The 20,259-nt window shown below is 31.8% G+C and overlaps 1 protein-coding gene across 1 annotated transcript; it reads right to left on the bottom strand.

The window, feature by feature from the left end:
* Window positions 1–1,134: 1,134 nt before the first annotated feature.
* On the bottom strand, window positions 1,135–6,699 carry LOC133330881 (excitatory amino acid transporter 3). The gene is made up of 10 exons (XM_061539283.1): window positions 6,509–6,699; window positions 6,344–6,439; window positions 4,507–4,680; window positions 4,394–4,436; window positions 2,505–2,547; window positions 2,258–2,441; window positions 2,059–2,189; window positions 1,566–1,995; window positions 1,402–1,498; window positions 1,135–1,333 (listed from the first exon to the last, which is right to left on the bottom strand). The coding sequence occupies exons 1-10, from the start codon at window positions 6,688–6,690 to the stop codon at window positions 1,274–1,276; spliced, it is 1,440 nt and encodes a 479-aa protein (XP_061395267.1). The 5' UTR covers window positions 6,691–6,699; the 3' UTR covers window positions 1,135–1,273.
* Window positions 6,700–20,259: the final 13,560 nt, after the last annotated feature.

Below are 20,259 nucleotides of genomic sequence, written 5' to 3'. Positions count from 1 at the left end.
CTGTTTTGTTTTGTAACAATTCTAATGTAAAATTGGGCAAGTGGATTCCCATCATCCTTGTGCCACTGACAAGGACGTGCATTACAATAATGTTTTGGCTTTTTTGTTTTGTGCGGTGGATTATATCGTTTATTTTTCATGGTGGATTAATCTGCCTTGTATATTTATTGTCATTTGTTATATTTTTGTATATATGAATACTTATACTATTAAGTATTTACACAATAGAAAGGAAACAAAACATGGATATATAATAGAATTTGTATAATTTGGCTATATAGTAGTAGCTGTGGTGGGCGTGCAAATGATAAATGTGAGAAGTTATTAAAAATTGGATTTTTTCGATTTTTTTGTTTGTTTATTATTTTTTTTTTATTAAATTGAACTTAATTTTGGCCGAAATGTAGTATACAAATATATTATAAATATATAGATATAAAAAATACAATGAGAGTTTAGACCAATCATGAGTGTTTTTTGTATAAACTTAAAATAATTTGAGTTATTATTAAAAAAAAATATTATAAAGCAAGGGATGTTTCTTTTTCGAATTGTGATTTCCAATACTTGCTAGGGGTGTTTTGAAATTGTTGTTCTTCTTCTTCGTGTGGGAGTTACTTAAAATCTAACATTATTTTTGCTAAATCTGATTAGATTAATTTTATCGGGGCTATAGCTATTACATTGAATTGTGTATTATTTTTTCGCAACCAATTTATTTATGAAAATATTTACATTGTAAATATTTGGTCATGCTTTTAAATATTGAACAACAAATAGCAATGACATGGTGCATGGGAAGTCTGGGCCTCAATTCCAAATTTAGAGGAGATAAGCTCAGATCGAGAACTTCACCATGCACCTTTTCATCATCATTACATTTAAAGACTCTAAATCACTTGTTGTTGTTGCATTTGGTTTAAATTGGCATATCATATTGCTTTCAATTTGTATCTAATTTTTGTTTTGTATTCTTAAAGGAAATTCGTTAAACACTGATGTTTGTTTCATCCAATGGCAGCACTGGGGGGCAAACACATATTCGCATAAAATCTAAATTAGAATTACTTGGTTTTGTTATGGTGTTGTTGTTGCTGTTTCAAACACATTAGAGAAGACAAATTAGACGTGCTGTTTTTGTTTTTGGAATGGAGCGAACACATCATCTGTCTGTACAAAAAAATTAATGCTAGCACGTCGCTCTTAAGTTTAGATTACAATTAGATGGGGGCTATGATGTCCTTACTAAACTTGGCTACTATACGATAAGCATCTATTCCTTTTCATGGCCATTGGCGCCCAATTCTAACAGTTCATGGGGTTCGGCATTTAGCTAGAAAAAGGGTAAAGGAATAATAATTAAGGATATATTTAAGGAAAGTTATATTTCAAATTGCCTACCCTATCCACACTTGCCAGATCCTTCTTGGATAAGTGGTTAACTAAAATTGTGCCCAAGGCATCGCACATAACATTAATGGTGGTACGGAAACGATCACTGTTCAATAAAATACAAAAACAGATTTTGTTGATTTCGACATTAGAAATGTTGTCCATATACTTACAGCAACCAATCGACGGCAATGATCAGTGATACATCCTTAGCTGGCAGACCTACCGTATCCAATACCATAACCATGGTAACAAGACCAGCTTGTGGTATACCAGCAGCACCAATGGAGGCAGCTGTGGCTGTAATACTCACAGCCACAATATTGCCAAATGTATAGTCCACCTTTCTGAATTGGGCAATGAACAGAGCGGCCACAGCTTCATACAATGCAGTACCGTCCATGTTGATGGTAGCACCCACGGGAATAACAAAACGTGTTACACGTGGATCAATACCCATACCATCTAGACATTTAATGGTCAAAGGCATGGTGGCTGAACTGGAACCGGTACCAAAGGCAGTGGCAAGTACTTGACTGAGTTTGGCCACATAACGGAATGGTAAGGTGCGGGTACCCAAAAAGAAGATAACAGCAATGGTACCTAAAAATTGAAAGACATTTTATTATAATCCAAATTATTAATTCCAATCCCAAGAAAACTTACCAAAACCATGCAATATCAGACCCAACATTACCGTCAAGAAGTACCAACCCAAAGATTGAATGGTTGATGCAATCGATTCCATCTCAATAATTTTGGCAGCAATCAAAAAGGCCACACCCAAGGGAGAAATCCTAAAATATTGCAAATATGTATATGAAATAATATTCAAATTTGATTTCTTTCAAAGGGTGTTACTTACCAAATAACCCAGGATGTAATGATCATCATGGCTTCACTCAATGTTGAGAAGAAATCTTGCAACAATTGACCCTTCTCACGCATACGACCAATGGTGGTACCCAAAATAATACTGAACATAACCAAACCCAAGACATTAGAACCGTCACGTTTGCTTTCCTTGAAGGGCCACATATTAAGGGGTACTGGAAAGATATAGACAAAATTAATATGGAATATGTGTTATAAAATACAGTGGTCATACTTACATGGTTCAGTTGCTGTTTTATTTTCTTCAAGTTTGGTTTGGTACTAAAAGAGAAGCAAAAATAATATTTAAAGGTTAATATTTCCTATAAATTTAGACTCCTTTGAACGCGAATCAAATTATGTATGGACAAGTTTTGGAATAAATTTTTAGAGTGGAAATTAATTTTTGGACTAGCTGAAAAAATCATTTTTTATATATGATCTGAAAGAGAGAGCTCTTTATAGAATAGTTTAAGGAAGTCGGTGTAGACCATACTAGAAAAAGGGAACCAAAAACGAGGTTAATAGAGGAGCAGAAGGGAGTGGATATGAGTTGACAGGAGTCTATATAGTAAGGCTAAATTGAGTGTAGACGAGTTAAAGCCAGAATTTATAGACCAGCTGATGACAGTCTTTATAAACGAACTGAAGAATACAGTATTTCGTATTAGCTATTAGTTTTAGCTTGTAGATTGTTTTTATACATCAGGTTAAGGGTTTCACTTATAGAAGAGATATCGCAAAGCTGAAGGGAGTCTTTATAGACGAGTTGAAGGGAATCTGTACTTCTTTAAATTGTCTCGTATATTACTGTCTCCTTTAGCTCCTCCAATGAAACATTTCGAGGAGAAGCTAAAGGAGACAGTAATATACGAGACAATATAAAGAAGGAACTTGTTCATAGGCAAGATGAGCCAAGGGTGAGGGTGAATAATCGAGCCAAGGTCTTTTATTGACGAAATGAAAAATATGTAATTGATGTGATGAAGGGAGTTCTAATTGATGAAACGAATACAATCTTAATAGACGAGCCGGATACTTGAGCTAAAAGGGTTCTTTCAAAGCCAACATATTCGCATTCTTTGAAGTTTAATAAACTTCGCATAATAGAAATTAAATAAAATTTAAATTTGTATACCACGAAATATTATGCTTACAAATTTCTCATTTCCGAAACCCTCTGATATGGTCGGTCATGAAATTCCAAAATTGTCATAATAAATCTCTATTTTTCTTTTGAAAAAAAATTTGCGTATAAATTAAATGTAAATTATGATGCTACGCTCAGTCATTATGTTCTATTGTGGCGATAAACAGGCGTATCTTTAATTAAATCACCAAACAAATGTAAATGTCAACGACACAATTTTTGAAGTTTCTTTTGACCGGTGACGGTCACTTGAATCTTTTTTTATTTTGTGATAATTCAATTTTTGCTAGAAAACAAATTAAATCTTTTCAAGTGAATTTTTGTTTTGTTTAATTTTTCAACAGGGAAGATAGGAAAACTACCCTAGCTATTGTTGCTGATATTGTTGCTCAACTGGCATATAAGAAATTTGTATGGCATAGATCGCAAGACCCCTTAAACAAAACGTCATTAATACGCACTAAACTTCGAATCTAGCAAAGATAGAACGAATGAAAACGAAATCACAGTCTTTAATTGATTGATGGGTTAGTTCGTTGGTTGGCGGATGGGTCACAGAGTCATCACACACACTCTGGTCAGCACGAAAAATGTATCATGATCATGATCTCCTCGGTACAAAATTTAATCAGATAATAACAGGCATCAATGTGATAAGAGGTTATGCGGAGGGTGGCTCATGTCCAATTGTTTGCAAAAACAGAAAAAAAACACAAATACGTATAATCGTGTCAAACAACATAAAACAAATGTGTGGACTTGGAAGACCATAAATTGAATGATTGCTTGTGACACCATCATCGTCAGCAGCAACAACAACATTATTATCATGTGTTTGAAAAACACCCTGACAGAACTATGGGACCTCCACTCACACAGAAAATGTTAACGTTGATGGTTCATTACATTCCAACAAAGACTTTTTAAAGTAGATATTTCCGATTCGATGAAAACAAATATTCAGTTTTTTTGACATACCTGTTGTAAGGTTGCTCCCACAATGTTATCGGTGAACATATTTCTGGAAAACAGAAGAAAAGGTATCTTTGTAGAAATTGTTTATTTATTTAAATGATTATTAATTGACTTACCTTACTAAATCCATAAGAGTATCGGGTGTCATAACCTTGGAGGCTTCTTCGCCGGTCTTCTCTGATCTTTCACTGGTAACAATTTGGGCACCATCACCGGGCCTAATTGTGGTCACCAAACAAATACCCAATATCACAGCAGATATGGTTGTTACAAAGTAATAACAAATGGCTCTGGAATAAGGAATAAAGAAGATTAAGTTAGGTTTTTATTATTAAGAGTAAAGATGCGTTATAGATGGCAAATGCAAATACCATTTTTTCAGGTCAAAATATTTTTTTCATTGATATAAATATGAAATCAAAATTTCTAAGTTCGAAAATATAGGAACATTTTCAGAAAATGTTGAGCAGATCTGCAGAATTTGGCGTAATTTTGTAAAGTACGAAATTTTGAACATTAAATATTGATTTAATTTTTGTCACATAGGTTAACTCGCCTATACTTCTATATTCTGAGCCTGGACAATATTTCGCGATTTTTGCACCCTCTTGACCGATTATAGGTCAACAGCTCCTCTTTCTAACCCTGGCTTATTTTCCAAATCTTGATTTCCCGAGGTAAATATTTACGCCATAAAAAATTGTCACTTTAGGTTTCGGTTGATTTGATCCTCGGGATATTGACCGATCATTATCAGAACAGCCGTTGTAAGTATTTGGTCAGATTCCATTCACTGTGTAAAATATGTGATGTTCGGCATATAATTATAACGACTAAAAAATCCGACAAAAATAAAAAAATTCACATAATTGGTATAATTTTTTTGGTATAAATTTACTATCAACTTCTCGAGTCTATGTCCTTCAGGAGTAAATATATACGCCCCAGAATAAAATCATTTGCAATTTTTCAAACAAAAGTCTGGGGTCATTTGTCCCAAAAATATTGACCGATCTTCATCAAAATAACCATGCCATTGTGGCCTCTAAAGCGATCAGAAAAACAGACAAAATTAAGTTTTTGGTCCATTTCGTCTCCTAAATAATAACCCATCAATAACAATAGGAATCTTCTTACGCCACAACCCGTCCTACAATCAACATTTCGTTATGATTGGCCCATAATTGTGGCCTGTATCAAATTATAATGGACGGACGGGTGGATACAAATATCTAGATCGACTCAGCTAGTTGAGATGTGACAAAGGAGTGGGTCTAGGACCAATATTTCGCAACGTTACAAACTCTTGGGGCAGCACAAAGCCATAATACCCTGAGGGTATAGAGGGATAAACAAATATGAAATTCTACTAAAGTAAAAATACAAAAAAAAAAATGAAGTTGTGTCTGGAGAGGTCTGCGTTATGAGGTTTATATAATAAATACAACTCAGACCAATAATTAGTTGTATATTCGGTAAAACCCACAAATGTTGGATTACATTTAAAAATAAGGATTTGAGGCTATATCAAAAATTGGTATTGTTGTAAAATGTTACTCGACACCCCCAACACCTAATTATAAATTAAAGTTTTTTTGAAAGTGATTTAAGTCCATCTTAGGTTATGATACTAATCTTGTTTTTTAGAAAATTAGCAAGTAATACTTGGAACTATAGGGGGTTTTTACTAATTGAAACTCGAACTATAAAATTCTGGCTAATTCGGTTTGAGAACAACGCTCTGGCATTTCGTATATTTTAAACTAAAAAGGTCGTCTCTTTAACAATACTGATTATATTAGGAGTAATATAAAATTCAAAAACTGTATATTGATTTCATCTTACAGAGTATGGTTAAATTTACACAGAATTTGAAACCTCATATTCACAAGAATTTTCATCAAACACAAATATCAATTTACAGTTTATTATTCAACAAATATCATCACTTACCTTGTGGCAATTTTGCTGGACATGCTTAAATCCAAACCACCAATGGCACTGGTAATTGAGGACACCAACAATGGCACAATTAAACATTTTAACATTCTAGGGAATACAGAAAATAAATATTTATTTTTTGATGCTTGAAGTAAGGGGTTCAGCATCCCAACTTACCTTAAAAATATTTCACCAGGAAACGATATATACATAATCTCTCTTTTCGACCATTCGCCAGTTGAATTTTTTATAATAAAACCCACCAGACCACCGGCAAAAACACCAATCAGTGTAAGGATGGTTAAGAGATTTTCGCCCACAAAACCGCGACATTTCGATTGAAGTTTTGGTCGCGTCATTTCAAATGCCTTTTGCTGTTTTGCTTTGTTGGGTGGCAAACAACGAAGAAGAAGACGAAGAATAAAATTTTCGTAGGTCTAGACTTTCAAAGTCGAGTATAATTTAAAAATTAAACGAAAAAAAAATAAATTAAAATAATTCTAAACACTTAGTGTTAAAAAATAATTTATTGGTATAACCAAGCACTGCTATTGTGTTTGTTGTTGCAATTTTTTTCCACAGGATCTAAAAATAATAAAGAACAAATATATGTTTTCAATTAATGTATTTGATTGACACTTTAATTAAAAGAAATATATCCTTAAATTTATTTTAATTATTTTGTTTTTTATTATTTATTCGATTAAGACTTCAATTTTTAAAAAGAAATATCCTTAAATTTATTTCAATTATTTTGAGAACACATACAATACAAAATCAACGCGTGGTTTCTATATTAAAAAAATATGCGGCTCTGTAAGTTTGGCGAAAAAATGTTCTAGATACACGAACGTTTGAAAATCAACTAATTCGGATATATGCTTAGCAGTGGCATATTTCACAAAAATGTTTGACAAAATCCATTGACGCTCGTTCGGCGATTCTAAAACAAGCTCTCTCTGGCGTAACCGAGCTCTCACACTCAGATCATTTGCAATTTTTGTAGCTTTTTTTAGTAGCAACCCCTATTAAAGTCTAATAATTATCTCTCTTTCCCTTATACACTCTCATCAAATAAAATAATCAAATCAAAAGCTTTTGTTTGGTTTGCCGATTTTCGTTGTCTCTGTTTTTTGTTTTTCTGTTTTGTTTAATTCATTCAGACATTTGCAACTTCATTATGATGTTCATGATCGTCGTTGTAATAGTTGTGTTGAATGAAGATACCACACAAATGGTTGAGATCACGTTCAAGTTTAAATATGCGAGCGGAATGCGAACGTTGTAAAACAATGCACACGCACACACACAACCAACAAAAACAATCAACCGGAAATTGTCGTAAAAACAAACACGCATGTGGTAGCCCCCGTAAAAAGCACTCACTCTCCCACTTACATTGCAAAGCAAAACCAAAAGCCCAACTAACGTTTGTGATGAAATGGATGGATGGATAGATGGTTGGCCCGCAGTTTGTATTACCTTAACCAGTATAATCATCATTTGATTTTTCTCTTCTTCGTCTTCGTGTAGTGGGACTAGCACAATAGATTTTTTGTTGTCTATGGATGGACCCACAACAAAACAAATAACAACAACAAATTCTACGCATTTAATCAATAAAATACATAAAACACACACACTCACATACATCCACTTGGCTGTCTGTTTGTAATTTGGTTTTATTAAAACTTTGTGATAGATTCATTGACTATGGCGGCAAGCCATTGAGATCATCATTATGCCCGTTTGATATCAGTGTAAAACAACAACAACAACAACACCACCAACATATTAACGCCAACAACAAGACCAACATCATAATTAGTTGTTTTGTTTACTCTGCTCAGTCAAAACGACATGTGAGGAAAATAGAAGAAGCTTAGCCATACGAGGCATGTCGCCCAGTAAACAATCGATTTATGAATGAATCAAACATTTTTTACAGTGTGGTGGAAAATTGAAGAAGGTCTACATAAAATTTAAATTAAAGATATCATTATAATGTACTAATTTTTATGAAAAATATTTTAGGATAACAATATTCGAAACAAGAAATTATGTTCGTTCGGGTCCATATTTTATATCCTCCCATATTACACGTTAAAGAAGGGAAATTTTTCATCCAAGTCCATTTTTTATATCCTCTACAGATACATACCCTCAGCCTAGGGTTTACGAATGTCTTCGGTATTACACACATGTTTTATTATTCGCTTTTTATAAGGTATATGGTTTAATCAATGATGTTTTGGATTTCATGTTGATCAAATCGGTTATTCTATTTGCTTCAAATTAACTGAAGGTTATAAAATATTAACCCATTGTGAGGGAGGTATCAGAAGGAGTGGGCCAATGGGATCCATTTTTGCACTTGATATAGGTTTGGTAAAAATAATAGGTTGCGCAAAATTTGGTTCATATCGGACATTCCATTTGCGGAATATTGGATTTATAAATAGTGAAAATTGTGGCTCTTTGTGGAGGAGGTACCAGAAGGAGTGGACAAATGGGTCCCATCTTTTAAATTTATATAGGCTTGGTATAGAAAATAGGTTGTGCAAATTTTGGTTCAAATATGAAATTCCTTTCGCCTTATATTGAATTTATAAATAATGACAATTTAGACCCTTTGTGGGCCATGTACCTGGAATAGTGGAACAATTGGTCCCATCTTTGGACTTGATATAGGCTTGGTAAAGATAATAGACTGTGAAAAATTTGGTTCAAATCGGACATTCCATTCGCCTTATATTGAATTTATAAATATCCTCCCCCAGAGAGGTGCCTAAAGGGGAGGACCGACTGGTCTCACCTTCGGACTTGATATAGGTTGGGTAAAGATAATAGATTGTGCAAAATTTGGTTCAAATCGGACATTCCATTCGCCTGATCTAGGATTTATAAATATAAAAAATTTTGACCCTTTGTGGAGGAGGTACCAGAAGAAGTGGACAAATGGGTCCCATCTTTGGACTTGATATAAAATAAATGTTACGTAGGACGCATACTTTTTTAATGCACGTCCCTTTTCCATTCCTCAGACAAGCATTTTTGAAATAAATAAATAAAATTGATTGTATACATATTATTTCATAAAATGTTTAAATGGTATGTGCAATAGATGAGTAGAATTGGAATAAACATGTATTCCATGAACGCTTTCATATTTTGGTGTCCCCTCTCTTTGTATGATACACACACACATATCTAGTATTTTTTGCATTATGAAAGGCCTTCATAAAAGGCAGAAATTTGAACATTTTTTGAATACTATTAATGAAATACAAGATTTTTTCTGTGTAAGCTTCAAATTGCGTAAACTAAGGTCTATTTTATTTTGAAGCGGATACTTTTTTCAACATAAAAATAATTTTACGTAGGACGCATAATTTTTTTATGTCCCTTTCCCGATCTTTAGACAAATATTTTTTGAACTAAATGAATAAAATTCTAAAATTCCTCTCTCTCATACACACAAATAACTAGTATTTATTGCATTATGAAAAACTTTCATAAAATGCAGAAATTTGAACATTTTTTTAACACTATTCATTAAATACAAGCCGTTTTTTGTTAGGAAAGCCTTTAAAATACAGAAAAATCAGAGGAAGATATGTCGAAACATTGTAGTACGTTTTCAATATTATCCGCAATGATTGTGCAATTGTAGTGCTCCAAGCTACCTACCTATTAAGAACCCAGAATTTCAAATTAGAGCAATTTCGGATGTGAAAGGTATCTGAATCATAAATCGGGTCTTAAAACGGGGGTTATGTTACAACGGAGTATTGGCATATATGCAAGAAGAGAATTCGAAATGTTAAATCATAGCCACTTTTTTGAAAATTAGGACTAAAAATACCTAAATTCGGATGATTTATATTATATGAGATATATTTCGATATGTCGAGTGCCTTCAAAATACATGCCTTCGAATACGATTCTGATTAAAAATATATGATTTATGGGGTCAATTCACAATTATTTCGGAGACCTAGAAACGAAATGCAAATATTATATAATATAAATTTTATGGTGGAGAGAAAAAATTAATTTCAGTTTAAGTTAAAGACATACAACAATTCCTTTACTTTTCAAGTTAAACATTTTTTCAACACAATCATATTTTACCCCAACATTGCAACTTAGTGCAACTTTTTGTATCACTACCACAAAATACCTTCGATGTTTATTTTTATTGAGCCATTTTTTCTAGTTTTAACTGGAAACAATACCAATTTTGCCCCCGACTGTTTATTTGGCGCGAATGGTTCAGCATGTACTTAATTCATTAACATAGAACTTGTAATAGAACATGTAAACATTGAACATATCCGTCCATAACCAAATGCGGCACAACCACTTGCAAATTAATTACGATATTGTGCGATGACACAATGAGTAGGAAGGTGAGTGAGACAGCGGGGGAAAATTGTGTTTTTTTGGCGCTTTATTTGTGTATAAACTATCACTGACATTAAACGAAAGTCGAGAAGCTCAACACAGGGTATTTATTCACGATGGGTGATGGGTATTTGACACTTACCCATGCCTGTGATATGGATGAGTGTGCCACAACGATGATGATGATGGTGATATGATGGCGGAATGATAGTACACATATATTTTGTATGTATGCTATGTGTGTGAGCGGCATTATCAATTAATATTTTGTTGTGTGTTTTTTCATTTTTTTGGTAGAAATTCAATAGTTTAACATCATGATTAACTTGACCTTAACATAGTTTAAGTGCTAATGATAGGGAAAATTGTGCGGTCGACCAATAGACGAGACCCAGCAATGGTTGTAAATTTGTTGTGCTAGGACGTATAAAGGTTCCGAACGAAGCAATGTTGCATTGTATTTTTTTGGGCTATCAATTTTCATATTTAATTGTCTGTTAGTTAAATTGTTGACATTTTGAAGGTTGCTTTAATTTAAAAAGAAATGTAGTTAATAAAGAAGAAATACTATTTATTTGGCAGGGTTGTAGTAATTGAGGGATATATAAATGTTACTTAAATTAACAGTGAAGGTGAAACAACAAAACTCACAGTTTCAGAATCTTTTTAAATAAATATTTTTAAAAACGAAAATTCATACACTTTAAAAAATTCCGATTTGAAGAAATCGAATTCTTAAAATTAAAAAAAAATTTTTTAAATTAAAAAAAATATTTTTTACGGTTTTCTAGGAGAAAAATCATGTTATGATAGGACCTTGAATATACCGAAAAAGGTATTGAAAAATTTTGATATACCTAATAATTTAAAGGTTTGTGTATTATGGGGCTATACAAAAACGTCATTTTAATTCTTTATTTGAGGGTTGGTTTAATATTAATAATCTTTAGTACAAGGATTTTGCTATTTTGGTGAAACCCCAAAATACTAAATTACAATCGATTCGTTGAGACACGTGTGTTAAATCTGTAAAATAAAATATTGAGAGGTTTTATAATTAAATTTTGATAAAATTTTGCTACCCTCAAACTTGGTCAATATTAACAATTTTTGAAATTGAGAAAATCGGTTCAAATTTAGGTATAGCTCCCATATATATTTTCATCCGATTTTACCTAAATGGCGTACGAAACACACAATATGTGTCCGATCGAGACAAAATTTTGCACAGCGTACTGAATTAGGTATAATGTTTGTAAAATTTTTGTTGAACTCAGTTCAGTTTTAGATATAGCTCCCATATATATATTTTCGTCCGATTTTATGTAAATGGTGCACCAAACTCCCAATTTTTGTCCGATTGTGACGATATTTGGCATAACGTATGCAATTGAAAGTGGGATAGAGTGTGTTAAGTTTCAATGAAATCGCATTAGATATAGTTATAGCTCCCATATAGAACTTTGTCCGATTTTATGTAAATGGACCGCCAAACTCCCAATTTTTGCCCAATTGTGACGAAATTTGGCATAACGTATGGAATTGAAAGTAGGAAAGAGTGGGTTAAGTTTCATTGAAATCGGATCAGATATATATATATAGCTCCCATATAGAACTTCGTCCGATTTTATGTAAATGGTGTAACAAACTCCCAATTTTTACCCAATTGTGACGAAATTTGGCATAATGTATGGAGTTGAAAGTAGGATAGAGTGTGTTTCATTTCATTGATTGGATCATTGATCGATCTGGGAACTCCTTCATAAAGAAACAGGTGTTCAAAAAAGACGCATCCCAATTTTTTACAATGAAAACACGCGATACCTTCATCAACGCCCAGACGAAACGGATGAAGTAGAATCTTGAAATTTTGAGTGAAGTCACTCTTGGTCCAAAGCAGAGATGGCCTGTCAGAAACAGTGACGTAAATGACATACATTTCTGGCCACACACATTTATAGAAACTCGCCAGAAACCTACCCAAATCCATTAGGTTTTTGACAAAATAGCTATTTCCATTAGTCAATTTGGAAATTACGCATGCTTTGCTCAAATTAATATAAAATTTCAAAATTTTCTTCTCAAAAAAAATTAGAAATGTTTACCAGTTCTAGCAAGGTATATTCAGATATACGTAAAAATAATATGTATTCTTGAAAAAATGTATATGCTGATAATATTGAGAGAGGTTTATGACATTTATTACATTTTAAAGGTATATGACGTTTTCGACAAATCACATCTTTTTGACAGTTTAAAAAAAAATTATATAGTCCCTCAAATAGAAAATGGTACAATTTGGATTTGGGTGAACCAACAGAGCTAATATATACTTTATTGTAGGATCCGTGTATGTAAAATTTTTGAAATTCGTGTTGCAAACTGAATGTTAAATTGAATATAGACTCCTTCACCTTATGGTGGACTTATAAGGTATAAAAGTGTTTGAATATAAGTCCGCGGCCGCCAAATAAATGTCGCGCGAATTTATAGATTTTTAATTGCTTTTTAATCCCCTGAAAGAAATCGTGTATAAATGTTGCAAATTAATTATTAAATAGTCCCTCCTTACAAACGAATGTTGAATACCTAAATTTTTTGCTAAGTAAATATATATACAATATTTTTTGACTTTTTTTTTTGTAAAAAAATATTCCAATATTTGGGGTCTACAAAAATAATATACAATGTCATAGCGTTAAAAGCAATACAGCCTAATGTCCATTTTGTGTATTGTGTTTTGTTAAGAACAATTGACACTGATAGTGAACTTCAAAACAAGTTCTTATTCAAACTTGACCTTGAATTACATATTATGTAAATGTATATGATAATGTGTGTAAGTTGGTGTTTTGGAAATATTTGTTTGGAACCAATAGATATTTTATTTAAATTTTGTTCCTCAAATTATTTCAAATTCATTTCAAAAGGTGAGTATTTTTCCATTTAATATTGCACCTTGGAACCTGGATAATTCTGTCCATTACGGTTTAATGAAAAACTGATCCCTAGATCTTTAAACCCATAAATAAAAATCAAGGTTGTAATTTCCAATAATTTTTTTTCGAAAATTAAAAAATGATAATGACGTCGAAAAAAATCAATGTTACCCCAAGCTTATCGAAGATCAAACGTGCCCTAAACGTTATTTTGAATTTTTGAAAAAAAAAACAACAAATAAAAATATTAAATATGGGCCAAACACAAGTCAAGTTGTCTATTATCAAGTAGCAGGCGATAAAAAAATCTATTTGTCTGTCCGCTAAACACGAAATAAACCATAAACAAGTCTGGCGATTTGTATTTCTAGAACAAGAAAAAATACAAAAATAAAAAAAATCAAAATAAAAATACAAAACAAACAACTTTGATAAGCATCATTAGTGAGTGTATTTTGTTTTAGTCTTCTTTATTGATTTTTATATTTTGCACAAAATTAATTGATTAAGTAAACCAGAATTCAAGGGGTGTTAAGTGGAGAAAGGTGGGAACATATCTATTTTTTTTTTTATTTATTTATTATTTCAAATATATATTATTACAATATGTATGTTTTGCCTCAGCGTCTTCAAGACCTTATTGAGGCGAATTGGTTTATAATATAAATCAAAATACGTGTTTTATCATATGAAAAAAATATTGATAAAAAAAAAAATTAAATAACATTAAAAAAAAAATAAATTACGTTAAAAAAAAATTACGTTAGAAGCATTTCAATATTATTTAATAAAAATGACTTTATCTCTTTTTTAAAGAATGAAATTCTTGTTATATTTTTTATATTATTGGGCAGGTGGTTAAAAAATAAACATCCATTATGCTCAATTTTTTGTTTCGTTAATTCCAAACGACATCTTTTTACTCTTAAAACAGAATTATTCCTCGTATTGACAAGCGTTTGATTAATTTCAAATTGTATTGACCGATGGCCGATATCATGGATAACTTTAAACATATATGTCAGCACTTGAAGTTTATAAGTACCATGTATAGGGAGAATATTTTTTGCAATATGTTTGTAGAGCTCTGTTGTGGGGTAAAATCTCGACAAGTTGAAAACTATTTTTAGTGCTTTATTTTGACTTCTTTGCAATGATTTCAGGTAAATATTATTTTTATGTGCATATATCATTGCCAAATAGTTGAAATGACTTTGAATTAGTGAATTATATAACAAAAGTTTCGTTTTTACATTAAATGTATTTCTGTATTTATGGAGGATACCAATAGCAGGCGCAACTTTTTTTCTTAGTTCATCCATATGTACATTCCATGCCAAATTATTTTGCATATGTATGCCAAGATACTTTAACATTTGGCACTCAACAATTTTTAAATCTCCAATTTGTATATGAAATTCTTGATCATATTGTGGACATCGAGGTCGAAATCTGATCACTTTTGTCTTATTTGTATTTATTACGAGTTTGTTTACTCTACAGTAACCCATAATTTTAGCAGCATCCTGTTCCATTTGTCCCTTTAAAATAGCAATATGATGATATGGATATAGTAGGGCAATATCATCCGCATATAGAACTAATTTTCCATACAGATTCATATTGGATATATCATTAATATATAATGTAAACAGCAGCGGTCCCAGAACACTCCCTTGTGGTACACCATACTCCACAGTCCCAGTTTTACTTTTTGCACCATTAATTTCAACAAATTGTTTTCTATTCGTAATATAACTTCTAATCAGTTGCAACGCATTACCACTAATCCCATAATATGGAAGTTTAGACAGCAATATTGTGTGATCTACAAGGTCAAAAGCTTTAGAAAGGTCATAGAACACTGCACCAACTCCTCCAAAGTTTGCATCCAAGCCATCACAAATCATATTTACAATATTGACTACAGCATCCTGCGTTCCGCTTCCTTTCCGAAACCCGAATTGCATTGGATACACCTGCCCAGTCTGTTCAAGATATGTTGAGAGCTGTTTATGCAACAGTTTCTCAAATATTTTATCAAATAATGACAACAAAGCTATTGGCCTAAAATCACATGCTTTATTTGCATTTGGCAGTTTGGGTACTGGTACAATTTTGGCTATTTTAAGAACATCAGGATATATACACTTGTTTAGCATATTGTTGAAATTTAATAATAGGTGCTCCGAAATATAATTTTTAGATGTATTTAAAATTTTACCTGATATTTCATCATGACCAGGACTTTTGCCATTATCAGCGGTTTCGATAAGGCTCATAATATTATTTCTGCTTTCAATATTGAACGAAAAAGTTGATGCGCATCTTGTTAATGTACAGAACTTGTTAAAGTTGTCACCATCCGTATGAATAATTTTGTTTTTCAGGATTTTGGGAATATTTAAAAAGTAATCATTGAATATATTACATTTTATATTATCGTCATATACTTGTTCATTGGCTTCATTGGTAAGTTGAATAGTATGTTTATCCTTTCTTCCTAAGCATTTGTTAAGAAAATTCCAACTTTTACGTGGATTTTGTTCCAATTTCTCTAGATTCCAGCTTATATAGGAATTCATACATATTTTGCTAGAAATTTTTATGATTCTGCTTATGTTTTTTAATATGAATTCAGTTTTTCCATCCTTGCCTCTCTTTCTTCTCTTAGCCAATAGCTTTTCTTTGTATATTCTGAGCGAAGTTAGGTGTTTATTTTCCCATGGAGTTAACATTTGTCTCGACAAACCTTTAACTGTCGTAAAAGTTGTGTTTGCTTTGATTATTTTTGTAATAGCCGATGTTATTATCTCTAAATCAGCAGATGGATCATCGGTATGATCAAATTTATCCATTTCAATCTGAATCTCTGACGAGATGTTATCAAAATTATAATTCTTTATTTTTTGGGGTGGTTCATTCTTTTTCCTCATTACATTTCCCATTTGACACCAAATAATGTTGTGGTCTGATAGAGTGCATTCGATTGAGTCTATGCATAATCTTGTTGCTAGATTGCTGTACACATGATCAATACATGTGTTACTCATCGGACGAGATATTAATTGGTGACAAGATTCATAATCAACACAAGAAAGAATAGAAAGCAAATCTGATGAGCTGTTAGAGTCAATCAGATCAATATTTGAGTCTCCAAGAATTATTGATCCAGTTCGACATGGTCCACATAAATTGTTTTCAAGGTATGAAAGAAATGTTGTCACGTTGCATTTAGGAGACCGATAAAAGGTTGTAACTTTCAGTGGTATCCCATTTACTAAAATTCCATCCACAGATATTCGTATTGCTTCAATAAGGTTTACGCTCTCGCAAAGTTCAACTGTATATGTTATGTTATCACGTATATAAAATGATGTACCTCCATATCCATCAAGCTTCTTACGTTTACAGACATAATATTCAATTTGTTGATATAATTACCATTAAATTCATTTTTAAATATATCAATGCTTTTAAAATATTTATTTTTATTATTCATTTTGTTATTTTAATAATAATAAAGATAATAATGCATGTATTTAATTACGGTGATTTACTGGTGATACAAAGTCGGCATTAACTTCAACATCATTGTCATCAGTATCCTCTTCTTCTTCTTCTGGAACAGATAAAATACGAAATCATTAAAAACAGTGGTTTAATATAAATCGTTTAAAAGAAGCGCTTTAAATAAACCGATAATTCTTTGGAAATATTGATCACGGATGAAAAAAGTTCCATACTCAATGATGTTGAAGTTAATGCCGAATCACCAGTAAATCACCGTAATTAAATACATGCATTATTATCTTTATTATTATTAAAATAACAAAATGAATAATAAAAATAAATATTTTAAAAGCATTGATATATTTAAAAATGAATTTAATGGTAATTATATCAACAAATTGAATATTATGTCTGTAAACGTAAGAAGCATTTCCTCATTAAACAAATTTGATAAATTTAAATCAGTAGTGGCAAATCTTCCAGTATTGCCGAAGATCATTGCTATTCAAGAAACGTGGTTCCAAAAGAATATAACACAAATTTATGCAGTCCCTGGGTATAATGCCATACACTATAATGCCATACACTGTTGCCGCATTGATGGATATGGAGGTACATCATTTTATATACGTGATAACATAACATATACAGTTGAACTTTGCGAGAGCGTAAACTTTATTGAAGCAATACGAATATCTGTGGATGGAATTTTAGTAAATGGGATACCACTGAAAGTCACAACCTTTTATCGGTCTCCGAAATGCAACGTGACAACATTTCTTTCATACCTTGAAAACAATTTATGTGGACCATGTCGAACTGGATCATTAATTCTTGGAGACTCAAATATTGATCTGATTGACTCTAACAGCTCATCAGATTTGCTAGACCACAACATTATTTGGTGTCAAATGGAAAATGTAATGAGGAAAAAGAATGAACCACCCCAAAAAATAAAGAATTACAATTTTGATAACATCTCGTCAGAAATTCAGATTGAAATGGATAAATTTGATCATACCGATGATCCATCTGCTGATTTAGAGATAATAACATCGGCTATTACAAAAATAATCAAAGCAAACACAACTTTTACGACAGTTAAAGGTTTGTCGAGACCAATGTTAACTCCATGGGAGAATAAACACCTAACATCGCTCAGAATATACAAAGAAAAGCTATTGGCTAAGAGAAGAAAGAGAGGCAAGGATGAAAAAACTGAATTCATATTAAAAAACATAAGCAGAATCATAAAAATTTCTAGCAAAATATGTATGAATTCCTATATAAGCTGGAATCTAGAGAAATTGGAACAAAATCCACGTAAAAGTTGGAATTTTCTTAACAAATGCTTAGGAAGAAAGGATAAGCATACTATTCAACTTATCAATGAAGCCAATGAACAAGTATATGATGATTATATAAAATGTAATATATTCAATGATTACTTTTTAAATATTCCCAAAATCTTGAAAAACAAAATTATTCCTACCGATGGTGACAACTTTAACAAGTTCTGTACCTTAACAAGATGCGCATCAACTTTTTCGTTCAATATTGAAAGCAGAAATAATATTATGAGCCTTATCGAAACCGCTGATAATGGCAAAAGTCCTGGTCATGATGAAATATCAGGTAAAATTTTAAATACATCTAAGAATTGTATTTGGGAGCACCTATTGTTAAATTTCAACAATATGGTAAACAAGTGTATATATCCAGATGTTCTTAAAATAGCTAAAATTGTACCAGTACCGAAACTGCCAAATGCAAATAAAGCATGTGATTTTAGGCCAATAGCCTTGTTGTCATTATTTGATAAAATATTTGAGAAACTGTTGCATAAACAGCTCTCAACATATCTTGAACAGACTGGGCAGGTGTATCCAATGCAATTCGGGTTTCGGAAAGGAAGCGGAACGCAGGATGCTGTAGTCAATATTGTAAATATTATTTGTGATGGCTTAGATGCAAACTTTGGAGGAGTTGGTGCAGTGTTCTATGACCTTTCTAAAGCTTTTGACCTTGTAGATCACACAATATTGCTGTCTAAACTTCCATATTATGGGATTAGTGGTAATGCGTTACAACTAATTGGAAGTTATATTACGAATAGAAAACAATTTGTTGAAATTAATGGTGCAAAAAGTAAAACTGGGACTGTGGAGTATGGTGTACCACAAGGGAGTGTTCTGGGACCGCTGCTATTTACATTATATATTAATGATATATCCAATATGAATCTGTATGGAAAATTAGTTCTATATGCGGATGATATTGCCCTACTATATCCATATCATCATATTGCTATTTTAAAGGGACAAATGGAACAGGATGCTGCTAAAATTATGGGTTACTGTAGAGTAAACAAACTTGTAATAAATACAAATAAGACAAAAGTGATCAGATTTCGACCTCGATGTCCACAATATGATCAAGAATTTCATATACAAATTGGAGATTTAAAAATAGTTGAGTGCCAAATGTTAAAGTATCTTGGTATACATATGCAAAATAATTTGGCATGGAATGTACATATGGATGAGCTAAGAAATCTACAAACATATTGCAAAAAACATTCTCCCTATACATGGTACTTATAAACTTCAAGTGATGACATATATGTTTAAAGTTATCCATGATATCGGCCATCGGTCAATACAATTTGAAATGAGTCAAACGCTTGTCAATACGAGGAATAATTCTGTTTTAAGAGTGAAAAGATGTCGTTTGGAATTAACGAAACAAATGGATGTTTATTTTTTAACCACCTGCCCAATAATATAAAAAATATAACAAGAATTTCATTATTTAAAAAAGAGATAAAGTCATTTTTATTAAGTAATATTGAAATGCTTCTAACGTAATTTTTTTTTTAACGTAATTCATTTTTTTATCAATATTTTTTTTTCATATGATAAAACACGTATTTTGATTTATATTGTAAACCAATTCGCCTCAATAAGGTCTTGAAGACGCTGAGGCAAAACATACATATTGTAATAATATATATTTGAAATAATAAATACAAAAAAAAAAAAAAAAATCAATGCGCATAGGTCCACATAT

This window comes from Musca vetustissima, unplaced genomic scaffold (genome assembly GCF_032173495.1).
Source record: "Musca vetustissima isolate MV318-11 ecotype Yass unplaced genomic scaffold, APGP_CSIRO_Mvet_v1 utg32523, whole genome shotgun sequence".
Taxonomy (NCBI): domain Eukaryota; kingdom Metazoa; phylum Arthropoda; class Insecta; order Diptera; family Muscidae; genus Musca; species Musca vetustissima.
The sequence above is the reverse complement of the archived record's forward strand: the minus strand, read 5'-3'. Positions and strand labels throughout refer to the sequence as shown.

Coding starts and splice junctions, on each gene's coding strand:
- LOC133330881 (XM_061539283.1), bottom strand. CDS start 6,690: ATGACGCGACCAAAACTTCAATCGAAATGTCGCGGTTTTGTGGGCGAA. Junction 2,442..2,504: donor TAAAACAGCAACTGAACCAT/GTAAGTATGACC, acceptor ATATCTTTCCAG/TACCCCTTAATATGTGGCCC. Junction 1,334..1,401: donor ATCTGGCAAGTGTGGATAGG/GTAGGCAATTTG, acceptor CCCTTTTTCTAG/CTAAATGCCGAACCCCATGA.